Below are 23,500 nucleotides of genomic sequence, written 5' to 3'. Positions count from 1 at the left end.
CAAAAGATTTTCTTCATTTTTGAAGGATCTTTCTTCCCCTTTGTATTTTTAATTTTTTTTTTATTATTTCTTTTTTTTCTCTTTTTTTTTTAATTTTTTTTTGTTTAGATAGACTCACAATTTGAACATCACCGCTGTGATTATTTTTGTCCCGTTTGTAAACGTTTATTTATTTATTTATGCGTTTTTTGTTTAGTTTTGTATTCTTTTTGGTATTCATGCTCTCACTTTTTTTTCTCCATCCTTTACAAAATTCTTTATCACATAAAGACTGTTCCATACCTTAATTCTATCTTTCATTCTTTTGAGACGTAAAAATTTGTTTATGTGTTATTTAGTGTTCACGTGTGTTTTTGTTCTCATTCGCATACACAATCGTTCGAACATTTGTTTTTTTATCAAAAAGTAAAGAAGAAAATATTTCTTTTACTTTATTGGATTTCAGAATCGAGTACACGCAACAACGATTTTGAAAATTTCTCTTATCAAAATTAGAAAGAAAAAAAAATAATAAATAAACTTAAAACACATTTCCTCGAATTTAATAATCTTAATTTCGTTGCAATTTCGTTTAATAAGATTATTCCATCTAATATTTTGTAGTTATGATTTAAAAAAACAATTAATTTCCGAAATAAATTTGTCGTTATAATAAAAAGGAGGTATTAAACAAAAAAAAAAATGGAATACACAATGGGAATAGGCAAGTTTATTAAAAATGATTGAAATTTCGTTTCGTTCGTAAAATTATTTAAGCAACGACACTTAGCATGGCAAAATATTTCGTTTTTGTTGTTGTTGTTGTTGTTGTAAGACAATTGCAATGCTTACGTTTATACAAAAAAAATAAAATATAAAATAAAATATATGTAATAAAGAAAAATTTAACGAAAGATTGAAAGATTAGAATTTGTTTTTGTTTTCAGATTGTTCTATCTTTCCACACGTTGTTTCATTTGCATTCGATAGATAGAAGAATGAAAAATAATAAAATGTCGTTGTAGAAATCTATACTTTGTTATATTAATTCGAATCTGCGATAAAAAAATATGATGAAAATATTTTCTATCGTAGAATATAAAGCTAAAATATAAAAGTAAGAACAACGAGTAGCATATCAACCAACATCTAAGATCATCGTCAAAGAGGCGCGTTGAGTGGAAAGATACGAAGAATCCAATGAGACAGACTGACATTCATTTTTCTTGCTGGATGGTTTTAACGTGTTCGACGTTGCATTCGAAATATCGCTGTATCGGAGAAAGATCAGCGATATTTCTTGTTAACGAGTAATAGTAGTTATAGTTAGTAATAGTAGTAATAATAATAGTAATAAGAGTTAACAGACTGGAATAAAATATCCTAAAACTAGGTATATTTAGAAAAATCATTTATCCCATTAGAAGAAAAATGTAAAAAATGGTCTAGCAAAATTGATCAGAAAAAGAATTTCCTTTTTAGGAAAATCGTAACAAACCAATCGATTTAGATTTAACGTATAAGAATAATTAATAACAGATATGACAGTGGGGACTGGTATAGAAATAGAAGCAGAAGTAAAAGCGGAAAAGTAGAAATAAGATTTTTAAGTTTTTTTTTTTTGTTAGTAATAGACGATACATCAGAAAAATGATAATAGTAATAGTAGGAGTAAAAAGGATACTGTTGCTGTTTGGATATTGATTATTGATTTGTTTTTAGTGATGCATTTGAAAAGTTATAGGAAATAGTTGTCGTAAGTGTTAGAATTAGAAGTTAAAGTAGAAATAGATAGATTTGCTGTTTTGGACGTTGGTTGTTGTTTTTAGTAGGCGGTCGCTTGATGATGCATCAGAGGATTGAAGTGATGATGGCCGAGATGATGAGGAGGCGGAGGACCTGGTAATGGACTATGTTGAGGAGCCACGGTTGGCGGTTGGCAAACGTACCACTCCGTCAACTCGGTTCCACGAGTTACAGGGTGACTCGAAGGCGGGTTGTTAGACGTCGTCGTTGTCGGGACAACCGATGCTGGTTGGGGTGATTCTGTATTACCGGTCACAGACAAACTACCCCCGCTGCTGCTGCTCTCTTCACCTTCACTTTCGTACTCCCCACCCGTCTTACCTTCCCCCATCGTCATCCCATGCACCTGTAACACAAATAACGAGAATTTTATTTTTAATCTGTTCTTTTTTTTTTTTTCTTACAAATATATATTTTTCGAGTTATTTATCTATTTTTTTTCTTTAATTTGTTCATTCATTATTATATTAATTATTTTATTGAAAGAAGAAGAAGAAGAATTGCAATTTTTGTTAACGATTAACATTTACGCATAACGTTTCGTCGATTGAAAATATGTGTGTATTATCAAAATAATATATATTTTTATAATTTAACAATCGCGAAGAGAATTAAATGATAAAAATAAATCGTAAAACGAGAAAGAAGGTGGAATGGAATTTGGTGTCGAAAAAACGACCTTCGGGGTTTCGATATCCAAGATAGAGAGAAGAAGAGAATATCTTTGGAAGGTCAAGAAGAAGAAGAAGGAAAGGAAAGGATAAGAAAGGAAGGAGGATGATGATGAAAAAGAGAAAGAGATGTGTGTGTGTTGCGGGATGCGGGATGATGTTTGAGGGATCAAGCCGAAAACGGGCGAGAACCGGGAGGATCCGTCACCCTCGTCCTTCTTTCATAATTCAGTGAGCAAATCTCGTCGACTGCCTTCCGCGAATCTCCTCGGTCAGATCGAGGAAAGTTAAGAGAACTTGAAAGTGTGTGAAATTTCTTCCAACAGACAAACAAACACACACGCACGCACGCACGTACGCGCGTATACAGTAAAATAGGTTTAAGCGTATCTTGGGAGTCGTCTTTCTATCTCTCTCTCTCTCTCTTTTTTATCTTTTTTATCTATCCGTCTATCTATCTATCTATCTATATATTTTTTGTTTGTTTGTTATACTTCACATACCCGCGAATCTCTCGTGCATGAATCTCACGTCGAATTTTCGTGTATATCTAACTTGTGTTACTACCTCTACAGTGTATTTTAGGTTGTCCGAAAATTAATTTCTTTTTTTCTTTTTCTTTTCTTTTTTTTAAGACGTAAAATGAAAGAAGATTTAGTCAACGTTTAGAATTCATGGAATACAAAAGATTTGTTCTACATTGATACCATCAGAGTGTTAATAAATTCAACTTGTCGAATATTTTTCTCTTCGAATCAAAATTATTTGAAATAAATTTGATAGAGTAGAATGTCGCTTTAATAAGCGACGTTCGTTTGGTATGCGCAAAAATTAAAAAAAAATATAAGCGAAATTATTTTTAAAAATTAAATTCAATAATTTTTATTATAATATGAATTTTAACTTACCTTCATATGTTTGCGCAACGAACTTGGATGCGTGTAAGATTTGTCGCATCCTGTTACTCGACAATTGTAAGGTTTATCCGAAGTATGAACGTGACTGTGTTTCTTGCGATCACTGCTGTTAGCGAATCTCCTTTCGCATCCGGTATATTCGCATTTGAACGGTTTCTCGCCTGTAAAGAAGAAAATAGATATAAAATTAGTATCATTTCTCGAAACATTCGCAAAAAATATCATCAAACACGAACAATTATTTAATTCAAACATTTCGAGACGTCTTAACGTAATTTAACTATCGATCGATTATACAAAAATTACAAATATAAAATTATACAACAAAAAAAAGTTTAATGTTGTCGCATCAAAACGAATATAATTATTCGTAAAAAAACGCGTGCATCATAAGTTTTATTTAAATTGTCATGAAAATTAACAGAATAACAATATTAAATATTATATTATTCTTCGCTTTTTCCACGTCATTCGTTCTTTCTCTAATTAAACTAATCACTTAAATATAATTAATAGTCATCGAGTTTAATTAGAAATTGGAAAATAAACGATCGTCGAAAAAGAAACAATTGGCAAGTTAGAATATAGACAAAAAGTTCCACGAGAAGAAGAGGAAGGGGAAAAAAGTGTTATTAAGTAGAATCTATGTGTTGAGGGGGAGGAGGGTGGAGGGTAATGGTTGACAGAAGGGGAGAGGTGTAATTAAAAGGAGATTAAGAAGTCTTTGGTATAAAAAAGTTTGTACCGATTTCCGTGTATCTCGGGTTGGTCGAAGGGTTCTTTTCGTTGGGTCAAACTTAAGAAGAAAGAAAAGGATAAAAAAATATTGAAAGATAAGGTCTCTCTCTCTCTCTCTCACACACACGAATGATTGCCATAGTCGGTGAAGTGTACGTGAAGTATACGTATATATATGTAAATGTATAAATGTGCATGGTGGGTGCATGAACGCGTAAACGTGTACGTTTGTGTGTGTGTAGTAAGAGCGTGTGGCGTGACTCTTATTTATTTCCAGCGGAAGTTGACTGGAATATATTTTACCGTCGGTTCGCACCCCCTTCCCTTTTTTCCTTTAGCCAAAGGGAGCCACCCACCCTCCTTTTCCGGAAAAAGAGAGGAGGCTTTTCCTCTCCTGGCACTCTCTGGCTTGAGAAGAGACCGAGCCGGAAACGCGAACTTGGCGGATTTTTTATGGTGAAAATGGCGGCCAACTTCTTCCTCCTTTTTCCTCGTTTCAACCGTGTTTTTTTTTTTTTTTGCGTTTCAACGTGCGCGCACGAGGGTTGATAAGGTAGAGAAGGAATAAAAAAAAAAATATATATATATATATAAAAGAATAGGATGAACAAGAAAAAAATATATATAAGGGATGGAAGGCGAGGAAAATCTCTTTATCCTTTCTTTGTTTTTTTTTCTTTCCTTTTTACCTTGGAAATTCTCGAACTTTTAAAAAGCTCGACTTTTATTCGCCAACGAGTATTAATATAATTTAATAAAAAAGTTTTTTTTTTTAATTACGTGCAAATATATATTGATAAATAAGTTATTTATGATTACGTTAAAAAAGAAAAAAAAAAAAACAATAAAAAAATATGCTAACGGTGGGAATGTAAAGTTAGTTCAAACGTGATATTGACAATTACAAATCTATAGTCATTTTTATTTTATTATAAAATTGTCTAAAAAAATTCTCTTTTTGGACCATAATCTATAAATGTATTATAGTAGACATTTATAATTTTTATATTTATCAAAATTTAATTATGTCGAATAATAAATCCTCATAACGGAAAATTTTCTATGGGAATTATTATATCGCGTGTAAAGATTTATCGATTAAATTTGATTTATTCGCTTAGAGAACACTGTATAAATAATGTTTAATAGATAGCTATTAACATTTCTGTCATAATCAGCGTGCAACGTGGATGTCGTTATTCATCTCACGTGTGAAAAGTACGATAAGATAAGAAAGTTTCGATTGACGTATCTGCTACGACAAAGATTATATTCAAATCGTTCGGTCGGACGTGGCTGGTATAATACACACACACATACACATATATATATATATATACAAACACACATAATATGCGAGTGTGCATATTGCTCCTGCCAAGAACGTTGAACGTCATATACAGAAAGGTGCTTTAAATATTTATGAACTGAGGGAAAAGAAATAAAAAGAAAGAGAATAAGAGAAAGAGAAAGAAAGAGAGTAAGAGTGAGAGTGAGAGAGAGATAGATAGCATTTTATGCACGGTGTCGACGCTTATCTTGAACGTCGAAATAGCCACGTTTCTGTTCCCTCGTTTTCAACGTTGTTACTTAAAGTCTCAATCGGTCGAATCGTTTTTCATTTCTTCTTTTTTTTGTATTTTCTATTTTTTGTTTTTTTTTTTCCCCACCACTTTTTCCACCTCCACGCATCAAACGTTACCACACGCTTATGAAAATTGATAACACCACCGGTCCTGCGAATTTCAATGTAAATTTTCTTACCACATTTTGTTCTGTATTTTTTTTTTTTTTTTACCACGAATTCTTACGTCATTTATTTGATGATCAATTGAATTTAGAATACGTATTCGTGTATGTAAACGTTAAATCGTTAGATTGATTATGATTTCTTCATACCTATCGATAGTGCCAACAACAACCATCATCCTATCAATGGGGATTATAAAAAAAAAGTTGAATCGTATGAAAGGATAGTCTTGAAATCCTTTTCATTCTATTCCTTGCACTTCTTCCACAACCAAAACTGAACGATTAATAACTTTGAAAATCTGTCCCCAACAGGGACTTAGGGGGGGAGGGGGGATGGTAGCTCTAGCGTTGGCAAATAAATAGCAGATAAATAAAACGTGCGACTTCGTCTATCTTTTTCACTCTCACACACACACACACGCACGCACATACACTTTTACTCTTTCTCTCTCTCTTTATCCCTAACATTCATATGGACCATTCTATGGATCTGTGCGTGTGCAGATGGCAACAATATGCCATGAAATATTGCCTTTGGCATACTCGCGTGCACGCGTAACTACTATCCACATTTATATATCCATACACATACATACATATATATATATATACACATATAAACATAGATAGAAAAACGTACATGCGAGTATCTTAACAGAAGTATAGTTTAAAGCGAGTTCTTCGAAACTCGAAATTCATGGTAGTGGTGTATGGTGAAACGAAGGTGCTTTGCTAGGAAACACGCATACACATATATACAGACAGACAGAGAGAGAGACGTCGTAATGGTATGCGTATCCAAGGGGACCCTCGAGAAGAGTGGAGGATCCCGAAGGGCAGTGTAGGCACCGTGTTATGACTTTCAGAATGGGGAGGCACAATGGCCCAGATCCGCGCCGGATAAAATAGTTATTATAATCGTTTTGGCTACGGCTGGGATCGAACAGATAGAATGAGAGAGCAAGAGAGAGAGAGAGAGAGAGAGAGAGAGAGAGAGAAATAGAAAGAGAGAGAGATACAAGTTCACCAAGAATAAAATCCCGTTCGAAAGTATTTTAAGTTAATGTAGAAGTTTTGTGCGAGTTTCTTCTTTGTATGTGCGTGCAAGCGTGTATTTACGAGTATACATCGATGTGTGCGTTTCTCTTTCGTTCATCTTTTCCAATTCTATCTATCGCGATGTGCATACTCCTCGTATACGTGTATGTATATATTTTTATGCGTGTGTGCGTTGCATGTTAGGAAGATCCCAATCCGCGTTTGAAATCCGTCTAGTTTCCAAATGGAATAATATAAGGTACAAATGACTGGATTAGAAAAAACTGTTGATCCTAATCGCGAGTGTGTATATGACCGTCTAAGTCAGCTGTTAGAGATAATAAAATAAGCCAATCCGAGGGGTAGATAATTTTTTTTTTCTTATTCTTCGTAATTTCTACAAGTCCCATCGAGATCACGCGTGACTTTGATCGAGTCGGTTTGATATTTCGTGGAATTTTCTTTAGGGGACGAGAATGATACAAAAATTAATATTACGAAAAAATAGTAATCTTTAAAAAGTTAACTTTTCTTTTCTTTTCTTTTCTGTTTTTTGTTGTTCCTTTTTCTTTTTTCGTTTTTTTTTTCATATTATATTGATTTCCAAACGTTAACGATTATTTCGAGATTTATGAAGATCAACTGCCGAAAGATTTAGGACTCTTAACGTTTTCTTGAAAGTTTTAAAATAAATCTGGTAGCTTGTTAAAAGAAGAATGAAAAATAAGAAAAAGTCAAAGTTGAGTTGAAAGAGAAGAACAAGGATGAAAAACAGAACAGACTAAAATTTTTTTCTTTTTTTTTTTTTTTTGTATATATACATATTCCTTTCTCTTTCTTTCTCTCTCTCCCTCTCTCTCTCTCTCTCTCTCTCTCTTTTTCTTTCTTTCTTTTTTTCCCCTTAAAAAGGAAACTCATTGAAGTACAGTTTTCAGGAAAAACCTCGGAATGATATATGGGCGTAAACCATTGTCCTGTCGGGGCCTGAAAGTTGCAACCACTTTTATCCTATCCTAGACTCATTCTCACTTTCTCACAGACAAACGCGCACACAGATACACATATATACACACATACTTTATCATATTTCCTTCTACTTTTCTTCTATGGGTTTCTTGGACTCGCGCTAAGGATAATGGATGATTTTTCAGCATTGTGTGTCTCGGATAGGATAGCAGTCTTGGGTCCACTACTGAACACATTGTTGCCAACCTCACCCGAAAAAGAAACCGACCCTTATTTCTACTTATGCGTACTAGGCCCTTCGACCTATTTCTTCGCTCATACTATTTCTTTCTTTTTCTTTTTTTTTTTTTTTCTTCAACTATGATCTCTTCCAATCCATTCTACCAGAGTTCTCGAGTGGATAATTTCCTTGTTATACGTTCTACATTAACTTGAAAACGAGTGATATATATTTCATATTATTCTATATCTATCTAATATTTTATCTTTCTCTCTTCTTACCAATATTATTATTATTATTATTATTATTTGGTGGAATATAAGAATAAATAGACGTGCGAAACGATCGACTCCGTGGCAAACCGATCGGATACTTCGATAAGGATCGAAAAGTTTCCAAGATCGTTCCGGATCGATCCTTCTAAGGATTAGCTCGCGAGATATAGGATTTAGATAATAACTTCAGATGGCTCGCAGATCTTTTCCTCTAAATTGATTACATCGATTCTTACTTTCTTTTTATACAATTTTTTGTCTCTCTCTCTCTCTTTTTCTCTATTTCTTCAATCGTGTTTTAACGTTCTACGATCTTTCCTTCTTCCTTTTTCTTTTTTTTTTATCCCAAAAAAAAAAAAGAACAGATTTTCGATTCAGAGATTGTCATTACTCGCAATAAAATCTAGATTTTTATTTATTATTACAATCGTATTTCTAAACTTTGTAATAAGTCAAATTTAATCAAGATATGTAACAAATTCATGTATATGTATTTTATTGTAAATGAAATGTTTCTTTAAATTATCGTTTAACGAAAAGTAAGATTGAAAAAAGAAAAAATAAATATTTTATTTATCTCTTTTACGACAAGAATATAATACTCGAGTTAATTAATTTCTCTTGTAAAACCTCGTCGCGAAATGAAAATAAAGAAAATCTTTGACTTATCCAATAATCCTTTTTTCCCCTCCCCCCTTACAAATGTATACACAGTAACCACAAAATAATATATTTGCACAGCACGTGCCAGAAATATCAACAAGAACACCGTATTATCCGAGAGAAGACTCGAATATAATATAAATAGGGCCCAACTTTTGGTTGGAACGATTTATCTTTAACTCATACATTTAAACTTACACACATAGTCAAAGAATCTCAATATTTACCATTATAGTATCGTATGCTTTTCTAACCGGTACTAATCTTTCTCAAGAGTTTATTCCTTATATAGATACAAAATTGCGAACGTTTTCAGTAGCCGAAGTGAAAATCTGAACTAAAGACGGTGTGAAAGAGAAAAATAAAAGGAAAATGAAAGATAGGGAAGAAGAGAACGAGAGAAAGAGGGGAGGAAAAGAGAACCGCAAATCCGTGGGCAAGCCTAACTACCAGTTGATGCGCCGATCATTCCGCCATGTTGGCTATGAAAGGGAGAGCGCCATCGGCAGATGTTTCTTTTCTAAGGTAATTCGAGTGTTTGTCCGTTTCATCTCTCCCTCTCTCTATCTCTCTCTCTATCTCTCTCCTGTTCATCCATATAACACACAGACACATATATGTAAAATAGGTGTGCGTGCAGTTCTTTTCTCATCTCGGTTGAGCGTACGCCAATGCGATGGTCGTTTCGAAGCTAGAGGGAGGCCCAAACAACTCTCTCTTTCTCTTTCTATTGGTAAGCATGTTAGAGACCACCACCTCCAGATCGTGTCGAGATAAGACAAAAGGATGACCCATATAATACTAGGGAATGAGAGAGAGAGAGAGAGAGAGGTTGTTTCTCTTTCGGTTATACCCTTAGAGAGGATGGATCGATCTTTACAATGTTCATAGAAAATGGCGTTTATGTTGTCTTTCATCTTGGAAAAATGATTGTTTTTTTTTAAACGAGCTTATTCTTATATTTATTATAATGAAATTATAATATAGATTGTTATTTTTCAATATATTTATATGAGAAGCTAATTAATATATTTTAGTTTATTAATAAATTATAGTTATTTAAAGTGATATATATAGGATTAAATGGTTAAATTAATTGTTGATTTAAGTAAAGGGATTTATTTTAAAGGTTTGTTAAAAATACTTATCGAATTATTACACGCTACGAGGATCAAAATGTTAATGTAATTTATATATATATAAAAAATACTTCTGTTTTTTTTTTGCTATAAGATTATCACACACGAGCTAATTTAAAATACATTAATAAATTCCCAATGAGATATATATCCACAGAAATGCAAAAATATTATAATAATATAATTAAAAATTCTTACGATTAGAAATTAATAAAATAATCGATATTACAAGGAAACAAATAATTGATCGAAAGGTAAAGAAAACGAAAAATGTTTAAAATATTAATTCTAAGAGATCGAGTTACCGTCGGACACAGAACAGAACATAACAGAACAGAAAGATAGACATAGCACACCGGTTGTACGATTTTTTTCAGCGAGCTTGCTAGGTAGGTGACGAGGTGCGTTCCAAAAAATCGCAGGGTAGGAATCTTGATTTCTTGAAAATTCGGTAGCCCGTTCTCGTGCACGTAGGTGCAGTTTAGAGTCGTATATCCCTGCTTGTTATCTGAGTCGGGATGCTACCGTTGTGAGAGCTTCTCACGTATACGCAACACAACTCACCTCTCAAATCTCTTTCTCTCTTTCTCATTTTCTTTAGATGATTCTATCTCTTTCTTACTCTCGTACGGGTTATACACGACGTTTATACGTGTTTATGTAAACGCCAAGAAAGACTAGCAGGACACACGTGTTGCTTGGCTCCTGCAACATCCTACCGACCGATCCCTTTCTCTCTTTCCAACTAATTTTCTCTGTCTCTTTTTATCTTTCCTATTTCTTTTCTTTTTTTTTTTTTTTCCTTTTCTGCTCTCGCTCTTTATCTTACTTTCACCCACCACTCGTCGTCGTCGTCGTCGTCGTCGTCGTCGTGGTTTCTTTTTCTTTGGTGGCAAGAGATCAAACTCAAAGATTTTCTGAAACTCCCGACGTAAGAAAGATAGGAGGAGACTTTTGACTTTGCTCCTTCTAGAATTACCAGGCACGCACGTCATCCTTGATACATATTTTTCACGATTCGCATTATTCGATGTCTACCAATTTATATATTCTTTCTTCTATTTCTAACATGATGTGAATTTTAATCCAATACATTTTTCCAAATAATTACGAATCCTATTCGTAAATTCAATGAAACGTTACTTTTTCTTATTTTATTAAATCTTCGATTAAATCAACAAAACGATATTTAAATTATTCAAATGCCAAAGTAAATCATCGTTTTTGTTAACAATTTTTTGGTATTTTTGATACAATTTTTATAAATTTCTTTTATGATACGGCCCTGAATAGAAAGGATTATTCTTTGCCACATGCAAAACGTATGATATATATATTTTTATTCGTGGAAGGTGAAATTTTTATATTTTTCTTGTCCTTTTTTTTTTTCCCCCCGCACTTTCTTTTTTCTTTTCGTTGTTCAGTGACCCCCGCCTGTATATAGTTGTCACAACCCCAAGCATATCTTAGCACCGATCTACAGTAATTGAATATCTCCGTTCTTTCGTTTCTTCTTGGACAAGGAGTAGAAAGAAAGAAAGAAAGAAAGGGAGAGAGAGAGAGAGAGAGAGAGAGAAAGAGAGAAAGATCGTACGTCCGAAAAGCCCTTTTTTCGAAATGACAACTCGAGTTATCTTTCCAACCTTTGGTAGCTCGAGTCTCACTTCGTCACAACTTGAAATTTAAACCTATTTCTACTGAAATGACTTTGGGAGTATACATATCTCTTTTCTTTTCACCTTACTTTGCTTCATTTTAATTAGATAATTAAAGAATAATAATAATAAAAATAAGAAATCATTTTTAATGCAAACAAGAACAAGCCACGTACATTACATTAATAATCGAATAATTTAAAATAGTGTTGAATATAACATTCTTGCTTCATTTTTTCGTTCTCAAATTAAATTAGAATTATTTATTTCGTAATTGAATTTTTCTTGTTCTCTTTATTATTTACTATTACAAGATTATTATTGTCAATAGAATTATTGTCAAATAATTCTTTTAAATATATTCCAATAAATCTAATAATCTTTCACGTAATAATACCTAATCAATGTCGAATAATAATCGAAATCTTTCGGATGGAATGTTAATTCGATCGTCATTAAGAATTTTTCGAACAAGAAAAGAGGGGTTGGACTTATCGATGAGGCAACGAGATTAAAAGCGATTAAAATAGTTTCCAAATAGGCCTTCTTCTCTCCCTTCCTTTCTCTCTCTCTCTCTCTCTCACTCACTCACTCTTTTTAAGAAGGAAGGAAGGAAGGAAGAAAAGACTTCCAAGTACGCGTGAAGTAGAGGCGTGTTTGCTCGTATTTAGAATCTGGAGGACCCTCTTGAATATTTCAAAGGTCGTTCATTCGGGCGAAAAGTGGCTACCATGAACTTTTCATCCCTTATAAATACACATGTATACATACTTATGGGTACAGTCTTTTTTTTTTTTTNCCCTAGTATTATATGGGTCATCCTTTTGTCTTATCTCGACACGATCTGGAGGTGGTGGTCTCTAACATGCTTACCAATAGAAAGAGAAAGAGAGAAAGATCGTACGTCCGAAAAGCCCTTTTTTCGAAATGACAACTCGAGTTATCTTTCCAACCTTTGGTAGCTCGAGTCTCACTTCGTCACAACTTGAAATTTAAACCTATTTCTACTGAAATGACTTTGGGAGTATACATATCTCTTTTCTTTTCACCTTACTTTGCTTCATTTTAATTAGATAATTAAAGAATAATAATAATAAAAATAAGAAATCATTTTTAATGCAAACAAGAACAAGCCACGTACATTACATTAATAATCGAATAATTTAAAATAGTGTTGAATATAACATTCTTGCTTCATTTTTTCGTTCTCAAATTAAATTAGAATTATTTATTTCGTAATTGAATTTTTCTTGTTCTCTTTATTATTTACTATTACAAGATTATTATTGTCAATAGAATTATTGTCAAATAATTCTTTTAAATATATTCCAATAAATCTAATAATCTTTCACGTAATAATACCTAATCAATGTCGAATAATAATCGAAATCTTTCGGATGGAATGTTAATTCGATCGTCATTAAGAATTTTTCGAACAAGAAAAGAGGGGTTGGACTTATCGATGAGGCAACGAGATTAAAAGCGATTAAAATAGTTTCCAAATAGGCCTTCTTCTCTCCCTTCCTTTCTCTCTCTCTCTCTCTCTCACTCACTCACTCTTTTTAAGAAGGAAGGAAGGAAGGAAGAAAAGACTTCCAAGTACGCGTGAAGTAGAGGCGTGTTTGCTCGTATTTAGAATCTGGAGGACCCTCTTGAATATTTCAAAGGTCGTTCATTCGGGCGAAAAGTGGCTACCATGAACTTTTCATCCCTTATAAATACACATGTATACATACTTATGGGTACAGTCTTTTTTTTTTTTTCTTCATTGAAGCAGACGTTGAGATTTTTGCGCGGTTAGAAAACGAGAGAGAGAGAGAGAGAGAGAGAGGGAGAATCTTTTACTCTGCTTTGAACACTTCCTTCTCGTTCTTTTTCTATCTTTTTGGAAGAAGAATGAGAGAAACGTAGAAGAGGAGGGAGGGAGGGAGGGAGGAAGGGAAGAAGGAGGGTTTGGTGCGTGCCGACAGAATGTAAAATCTTGCTTTGTGGGTCCTCTTTGTACACCGGTGCTAAACGGCATTGCACAAGAACGGAAAGAGAGAGAGAGAGAGAAAAAGAAGGAAAGGAAAGGAAAGAAGAAGAAGAAGAAGAAGAAAAAGAAAAAAAAACAAGAAAAGAGACAGGGATACGGCTCGTTAAGGTTTCTATTGTCCATCATCAGTCGGTCCCAAAAGACTCTCTTTTTCTATTCGACCGAGGTCGGTTGAGCGGCCCTTGCCAAAAGGGCTTTTCCATACTCTTCGATCGGAACCAACTAAAGAATCTCTCTCTCTCTCTCTCTCTCTGTCTGTCTGTCTGTCTACTGACAAAATTTTTCACTTTAAATGCGACACGATAGAAGAGAGGACCCAAATGAAAAATCTTTCGAAACGGGAAATTTTTTCCTTTCGGCATTCGGATTAGCATTGGAAGTTTTAGAAACTGGAACTAATTGTGTTTCCCACTTGCAAATACTCCCACAAATCTTCTTTCATTCTATGTGTGTTTGTATTTATGTATGCATTTACACGTTTATGTATGTATATGTATGTATGTATGTATGTATCCTATATGAATATTTAAGTACGGTTCTTTCGGTTAGTTTTCGGTTAGTTTTCGATTCTTCGAAGATTACAATTGTATTTTGTGTTTAATACACCCTTTGACATTCCACACCTATTCGTGAAAGGTTTCTTATTTTGGGATTACAATTCTTTACCATTCTTATTCTTCTTTCTTCCAACTCTTGATTCTCTAAACAAAACTAAAAGATAAATCTACAAGAGATGGGATTTTTTTTTTCTTTCCTCACTTCCGTCTTTGAAGGATTTGCACGAATAATTTTCACAATAGGCGACGAGGGAGAAAAATTATTTACGTATACGTTCGGGATTAAGTGTCGGAAAGATATCTCGACGGACAATTTTGTTAAAACGACCGGAAGTGTACAAAAATAACTACAGAAAGAAAGAAGGGGAGAGAAAGAGAGAGAGAGAGAGAGAAAGATAGAAAATATGCAATAATTCGAATAGAAAAAGAAATAAAATATTATATAAAAGTATGATCGAGATATGTTATATGTGTGGATTTAAAAATATTAAATTTTTAACATAAAAACACAATTTTATTATTCTCCATCAAATTTATCATTATCGTATATACAAATATCGTTATATCTTACATACAAGTTTCGCGTTGATTTATATATAAATATCTTTGACATCATCTGACGAATCAAGATCGTCATAATTATCGATACAGAAACAATGGTTTCTCGAGTAACCAAAAGAATAGCAGAGTTAAACGCACTTTAGTCACGGTTAATTTAGTTAGGTCGACGTTTAGTCATTAATAGATGCTGGCGCAAGATCGATCGGTATTTATTGACGGTCGATGATTCGACAATTTCTTACGAACGATTTACAAAAAGGAAAAAGAGAGAAAGAGAGAGAGAGAGAAATAGAAACAGAAAGAAAGAAGACCATAAGGTCGACGAGCGTTTGCGTTCTCCACCCTCTTCTGTTTCCTCGTTCGATCCCTCGGGACTCTTTCGGACTTTTGACATGACTATCTTTCTCTCTCTCTCTCTCCCATTCTCTCTTCCTCTCTCTCTCACTCTCTTTCTGTCCATCTTTCTTTATCTTATTTCATTTCTTTTTATTTCACATAAGTTTCTCGTGTGTGGGCCTGGTTTTGGTTTATTAATGAACGAAGCTGAGGTTCGTCTAATGATTAGACACAGGGCGTGGCGGGAAGATTGCTAAATAAGATCGCGGTCGGATCTACGCCTGAAGCCAGGTATCTATACGATATTCTACGAGTTATCTTAACCCGCGGTGAGTGGTGACTTTATATCTTTAAGTTAAACAATACTCGCGTGATTCGTTAGAAATCCGTTTTACTTGTCAAACATTTTATCGTTTATATTCATCATCATCATCATCATCATCATCATCAAATATTAAATAAAATATTGAAATAAATTTCTATAGAAAAACAAAAATGCTCAATATGGGTTAACTCTCTTGATACCCTTTTTATTATATTAAATTTCATCGTATTCGTATGAGTTAATATTTTGATATAAATCAAATTCCAATTAGTAAGATTAGAGAATAATAATAATAATAGAAAGTTTATGAATAGTATTGAAATAAGAATAACGAGAATAGTAAAATGTAAATTTAAATTTAAAGAAAATAAAACCAAAAAAAAATGATCCCTTGCTTGTAGATAAAAATATCGTATGATTAAAAAATAGAGTATATTAAACGTTTTTTGCCAAAAATGTGGATCGCGGTAAACCAGAGGCGCGTTATTCGCGGAAGGGTGGGGGGTCGCGAATGCTACGTGGAGTGGGGATAACAGTCTACTCGCGGGACCTCTCGTAGTCAGCAGTTTGGTTCGTGACGCGGTGGGAGAAGGACCGAGGTGGTATGGACAAATATTCACGAAGAGAGATAGAAAGAGATGCAACAACATGCACGCACATGTGCATACACACACACACATATACCATATGCACAGTTATGTATATAAACACACTTATATAGCATATTGGTAGAGAAAGAGAAAGAGATCGAGAGAAGTGGAATATAGGAGTAGTGGGAGAGGAATAGCTGGTGGAAGAGGGAGAGAACTGGGGTTGGGGGAGGGAGGGAGAGGAGAACATAATGTTTCCCACAGCGCGCGGAGTTGTATATTTTACGATATGGCGAGCAATTTGACATCTCGCGCGAGACATAATTCACGCCCTCCTCCTCCTCCACCTCCTCCTCTACGTTCGCACACGCGGACTCGGCGCCGGTGTGCGATTATGATGAAGGGTTGCTAGTGAGAGAGAAACAGAAAGAGAGCGAAAGAGAGAGAGAGAGAATATCTTTAGAAGAAAGGAAAGAGAAAATGAATTTCGAAAATAAAATTATAAAAAGTTTATGAATTTTTTCTTGTTTTTATTGCTGTTGTTGCAGTTGGTTGTTGTTGTTGTTGTTGTTGTTGTTACTGTTACCTTATTTCTTGTTCTTTTCATTAGCTTGTTCATTCATAAAGAGACAACATTTGAGACCAAGCAAAAGCCAACGTTTTCATTTTGTACTTTTTTTTTTTTCATCATCGACATGGCTGATACGCCGTTAGCGTGCGCTCGCCTCGTTTCACGCTGCAATTTTATTTATCGAGAGACTTTTTCGCAGGATATTCTTGTTTCTTTCCTGTATTTTTTGTTTTTTTTTTTCTCTTTTTTTTCTTTTTCTTTCTTTCCTTTTCTCTTCTTTTAGGTTTTATCGCGTCCGTTGATGAGAACGCGAACAACCGTTTGTTCGTACGTTCGGTGGTTGTTGGTTCGATCACGCGAATGGCCCTTCGAGGAGAGAAAAATAAATGAAATGGTGCCTTCCCTCTGGTAATGGCTCTTTTTCTTTTTTTTTTTTGTCTCGTTTCGATAAGGAATCATCGTATGCACCGAGTGATTTTTCACTTTGCTGACTGACGTTTCTACCGTTATCGTGTTTTCAACTTTTTTCTTTTTGTTTTCCTTCGTTTCTTTTTTTTCGATTAGTAAAGTTTTCTCAGAACCGTTAGTGATATATATGTATGACGATAGGACGACTCGTTAAAGGGATAGAAATTTCTCACGAGAGGAAATTACATCAACGACTACCGCTACGACGTATTATTACTACAATCAACCGTACAACCAACCCTCGGGCTCACCAAACGGTGTCGACTTACCGAAATTAAATTACAATGCTCAGAGAACTGAGAACTTGCGGACGAATATACCGCGATGTCAAAAGTATAGAGAAAAACCTTTCTCGGCCCTTTTGACTTGAACTTTGATCCCTTTTTTTTATTTTTTGGCCTACGTCAATCAACGCGAAAACTTTAACTAACCGAATTTTGCTTATGAATCATTATTCGTTGTATTAATTTTCACTAAACTAACGGGCACACGAACAAAATGTTTCAACATTTTAATATACTTCATGAATGTGAATATGTAATATCATATAAAATGAATATTATTCTCATATATAATTCTTATAATCACAAAACAAAAACAAAAAAACAAAAAACAAAAGTATGATTTAAATAAATCATAGATGATAGAAAGATCGAAACGATAATGACAAATAATTCGTGCATTTTGGTAAAAATATTTATTATATCATATATTTTTCTAGTAGATGTCAAAAGGTGGAACAAATATAGAATTTAAAAGTAGTTAGTATTGTATAGGATTAAAAGCGAGTCCACTTGTACTAACGACCTATGTAAATGTTTTATCTGTTATCCTTGTCTCTTATCATTTTATCCTCCTCCACCTTATCCCATAACACAGAATCACCATAGCGTCGCGAGCTTCTACCGTCGTCTTATGAGAGAAAAAAAGATAGAGAAAGAGAGAGAGAGAGAGAGAGAGAGAGAGAGAGAGAGAGAGAGAGTGGATAAGATATGAAGAGAAAGAGAAAGAGAAATAGAAAGAAGGAGAGAGAAAGAAAGAAAGAAAGAAGAGGGTCCAGCATTCCAGAGCCCGGTCTCGACCCGCGACCCTCGCCCCCTAAATCATCCACCGCAGCTAGCCCGCAATTCCGTTTTGTTTTCTCCGCTCTTCTCTTTCGTTTCTTTCTTCTTTTTCTTTTTTTATTTCCCTTTTCTTTTCTCCTTCCTTCTCTCTCTCTCTCTCTTTTTTTCTTTCTTTCACTCTTTTACTCTTACTCTGTCTTTCTCCTTCTTTTTTAAAATTATTTTTTGCTTATCTCTCTTCCCTTTTTCAACCTTTTCTACCGGACCACGGAGACAACCAACTCTCGACCCTTCTTCTAGTACTGCTTCTTCTTCTTCTTCTTCTTCTTCTTCTTCTAAGTTTGTTCGAGAGAGTAGAGAGAAAGGGATAACTCTTGACGAGAGCTGTGGGAAAATTATTCCTACGGTGTTTTTGTATATTCATTTTTTCTCTCTTTTATTTTTTTGATTTTTTGATTTTTATTTTGTTTCAAATCACGTCGAGAGGTTAAAAGTGTATTTGATATAATCGGTTTGATTGTATAATTATTATTATATCGTTGAAATTTTGTCGATCTCTTTTTCGAACGATAAATAATTCATATTGATGTATCTTTTGTGTATCGAAAGCTATTACAACAATTATTTCTATAGTGTACTTTTTTTTTTTTTTCTTTTCTTTAGGTACGATGAATTTTTGAGTGTATCAGATAAATGATTCGATTATTTTCACAGATGAAAAATGAATGATGCATTATTTTTTATATATCCAATCATCTTGATTTTCCTAATCGATTTTCGTACAATTCTCACGGATGTTAACTATAAATATATATGTAATTTTCCAATTCTTTTTTTTTTCTTTTTACCATGAAAAGAAGATACAATAGAACTAATCAAAGTTTTCACCGAGAAACTAGCGAAAGAAAGATCCTTTCTCCTTTTCTTCTTTTTCTTCTCCTACATTTTTCTTAGAAGAAGAAAAAAAAACACACACACGCACACGAAAACGATAGGGCCCACTTTTCGATCATTCACGAATTTTTTCATTTCGATTTATCCCTCCCCCATGGAACGGAACCATGGGACGAACCATCGGAACTTTATCATCGAATACTCGCGAGAATCGAATGGGGGGGGGGGAAAGAAAGAAAAAAACAAGAAAATAACGAGAGAGAAAATGCGTTAGAAAAGGAAAAAATAACGCGCAAAAAAAAAGAATAAATAAAGAAAAAGAAAATAAAAGAAAGCGGCAGAACGAAAATAAGCAAGTGAATCAATCGGTTTGCTGCTTTTCTTTCGTGTAAGACGAGTAAAACAGCGTTAACCGTTTAGTTGTTGCAGCAGCAGCAGCACACGTGGATGTGTGCATGCGTGTGCATGTATTAGTGAGGCATTTAAACGGGAGGGAAAGTATAATGTTACGGAAACTCGATATTTTCTCGATGATCGTCATTGTGAGGAGGAGAAACACCGCGCGTTTCTTTTTAAAAGCGCGGCAAAATGCTGGAAGCCATTTCGTGAACTGCTGCTTCTGATTTTGCTGCTACCGTACAAACCTATCTCTTTCTCTCTTTCTCTTTCTCTCACTCATTCATTCACTCACTCACTCACTCACTAACTCATACATTCTATCTACCTGTTTATAAAATTCTCTTTCTTTCTCATTCTATTCCACACACCTTTTTATTTATAGATTTTTATCTCTTTCTCATATTTCTTATTATTTTTTTTTTTATTTATTTTACTCTTTCTTTCTTACATATACATTTATTCATATATGTCTCTCTCTTACTCTCATACACTATCTATTTTGTCATGCACATACATATCTCTCTTTTTCTCTATATATAATAAAAAATATATATGTATATCTCTCTTTCTCTCTCTTTCATATATATTTATTTATATTTATTTATATTTTCTTATATGTCTCTCTCTCTCTCTCTCTCTCTCTCTCTCTTCCTCTATCTCTATTTTCTCTTCTCTCATGCATCTATTTGTATCTCTCTCTCTTTCTCTTTCTATTGGTAAGCATGTTAGAGACCACCACCTCCAGATCGTGTCGAGATAAGACAAAAGGATGACCCATATAATACTAGGNTCTCTCTCTCTCTTCCTCTATCTCTATTTTCTCTTCTCTCATGCATCTATTTGTATCTCTCTCTCTTTCTCTTACTCTCATACATTCTATCTACTTTTTTTTTTTTTTTTATATCTATCTATCTTTCTCTTTCTTTCTTATTCTCATGAGATTATTCTACAAGACGCGACGAGACACGGGACGAAACTCCGAATGATTTACCCCGTCTTTGGTTACTACTATTCGTTTCTCTCTCTCTCTCTCTCTCTCTGTCTCTCCCTTTTTTTCTTTTTCTTTCACTTTTTCTTTCTTTCTCTCCCGTTTCCCCGCATTGTTGGCCCATTCAAAGAGAAAAAGAGAGGGAGAGAGGTCCCCGTAACCGAGCCCAGTTTCTCTCCTCAAATATTTTTATTCCTATCTCGCAAGTTAAACGCTCTTCATTCTCTTCCATCCCTTTCTCTCTTTCTCTTCTTCCTTTTTTCACCCTTTTCTTCTCTCTTATCAGTAGGATATCTTCTTTTTATGGGTTTTTGTAAACATAGTTTTAAAACGATTAGAGAGATAATCGAAGTGGATGGATTTGAATTCTCATAGAAAATTGTTTATATATATTATATTTATGATTACATGTATGTGTGTATATTTTAATGTTATAGGCATGTGTAAAAATTCGACATTTTCGTACTCGTTAGGATTATTAGATGATAGATGATAGTTAAGAGACGCGTATATGTAAATTTATATAATGTTATATTTAAAATTTCTGATCTCTCTCTCTTTGTTGATATGAAAATATTTGTTTTCTGTTTCTTTTTTTTTTCTATTTCTTTTTCATTTGCTTCATCTATTTATAAACTATTTGTTATTTTTTTTTTTTTTTCAGGAAATTATAGGTAAACTTGTTGACATCATATCGTATAAGAGACATATGTTCGCGAATACGTGTATATTACGTTTATATGATTTTCATTATAACTTAAAATTATAAATTTAATAATTGTCAGTTAATAATTAATAAGAATAATCGAAGATAAATTCAACGAGATATTTATAAACTTCATTTAATATTCTCAATGTTAACGATTAACAAAAAATAAATTATTTCCAATCGTCGACTGTGTATAATAAAATTCAGATTTATAAGTATCCTTGAAAAAAAGAAAAAGTATTTTTATAAATTATATATAAATTATAATAATAAAAATACGCGCGATACGTGCTTATACATAGAAAATCAGTTCCATTAAAATTAGAACGTAAATTTTCATAGAATATATCACAATCATATTTAAAAAAAAAATAGTACCTCGGTAAACCAAATATAGCAACGTAAAATTGATTAACTGTATCCTGTTTATATTAAAATTACGAATTTTACACTCTCTTACCCACTCACTATATATATATATATATATATATATATATATATATAGATAAAATAGAATACAAATTCAAATTGTTTCTGACGGATAAATAAAATCCGTAGAAAATAGTTTTACGTTATTCATGCTACATATACACACGCGTGGAAGTTCACGTATACTCGTATAAACGATCGGTCGAACAATTTTAAAGTTAAAAGGTGGAAATGTTTGTACTACTTTAGAAAAGCTTCTGGTGAATTACGATCGATAATAGAGGATAGTAAATACGAAGAGGATGAGGCGTGGAAAAAGAAGTTTATTCCGCAAGGAAGAGTAACTGTTATTTTCTTCTCTTCTCTCTCTCTCTCTCTCTCTCTCTCTCTTTCCTTCTTTCTTTCTTTCTTTCTCTCTCTTTCATTTCAGTTCAGTCAGGCTGCCAGCCCCATTACACACACGGGGAAGATAACCAGAAGTGTTTGATTTCTTTTTACTCCTTCCGCCTTTTCGAACATTACCTCCCCTTCTTTCCCCTTAGCACCCACCCCTTTACTCCCTCTTTACCCTCCCCCATAAACCTACATTTCTCTTTTGCCGTTGCTGTCTTTCACCTACGCATTTGAGTCATTTCAATACGATTTTCAACGCTTACGATCGTAGGATACTTTCTTCATTGCCAGAAATGTGGATAATAATCGGAGTTAGAAGATAATAGAAATAATGTATACGATCTCGTTGAAATTTATTTTTCAACAAAAATGTGCATTTATTATTTAAATTAAATTAGATCAAATTTGTTAATAGAAATATTTTGACATTTAAATTTTAATAATATCTAAATTATTGCATTTATTTATATATATAATTTAGATATTATTTATTATTATAAAATATTTTTACGTACTTTTATGCAAATTAATGACGATAATTTCATGTTTTTTAAATTAATTTATTAACACAAAGATAAGATGTTAAGAGAAACAGTTTGCCATAGTCATTAAGTATTCAAATAATTTAACTTACGCGACAACTTGCTTTCTTCGCGGAGAGAAATAGAAATAGAAAAAAAAAAAAAAAACAAAAAAAGAGAAAGAGAGTTGAACAGAGGAGAATGCACCGTCGCATGCATCGAAGGAACGAACACAATCGTAAAGTTTCCTTGAAAAAGTCATCGCGAGAAAATCGGCCCGTAAACTTTCAACATTACAACGTCTACTTTCGAGACGACGCATGGATGTAAGCGCCATCTTATCATGCAATAATATTTTGTCTTCGATATTTAAAAAAAAAAAAAAACAAAAGAAATAAAAAAAAAGGGACAGAGAGGCAAGATAAACGACGAATAAAATAAGTCATCTCAGATAATGACGATAATCAAGAGAGATGATAATATATATTTGGATTTTATTTTTATTTTTATTTTTTCTTCTTTTTTTTTTTGTTAAATATAATCGCGCTTGCAACACCGCGGGGATTTAATTTTGCAATTTACTTTTCTTTTTTTTCTCCTTTATTTTATATTTTTATATCTTCGCAAATTTCGTACAATTTTCGATATCACGGTTACCAAGATTTATGATCGTGTAATCGTATCATTAATAATCAATAACGTGGCTAATGAACGTCCGCGCATATTTGTCGCTTAATTACGGCGCGCATGAGTCGCATTAATGTTTCTTTTGAGCATCGTTATACGTGTCGTAAGCTTTCACTCTTCTCTCTGTTTCTTTCTCTCTCTCTCTCTCTCTCTC

At 33.4% G+C, this 23,500-nt stretch overlaps 1 protein-coding gene across 1 annotated transcript in view; it reads right to left on the bottom strand.

Moving 5' to 3' along the window:
- Nucleotides 1-708: 708 nt before the first annotated feature.
- Nucleotides 709-23,500, bottom strand: part of LOC106787138 (zinc finger protein ZIC 4-like) — a 34,556-nt gene continuing 11,764 nt past the window's right edge. Inside the window, exons 2-3 of the mRNA XM_014749255.1 lie at nt 3,365-3,534; nt 709-2,131 (exon numbers count right to left, since the gene is read on the bottom strand). Of these exons, the coding sequence (XP_014604741.1) occupies nt 1,805-2,131; nt 3,365-3,534 (497 nt within the window). The 3' untranslated portion in view covers nt 709-1,804. The remainder of the gene's footprint in view (nt 2,132-3,364; nt 3,535-23,500) is intronic.

The sequence above is a fragment of the Polistes canadensis genome, unplaced genomic scaffold, assembly GCF_001313835.1.
Source record: "Polistes canadensis isolate GaletaPanama2010 unplaced genomic scaffold, ASM131383v1 scaffold_93, whole genome shotgun sequence".
Lineage (NCBI taxonomy): Eukaryota > Metazoa > Arthropoda > Insecta > Hymenoptera > Vespidae > Polistes > Polistes canadensis.
The sequence above is the reverse complement of the archived record's forward strand: the minus strand, read 5'-3'. Positions and strand labels throughout refer to the sequence as shown.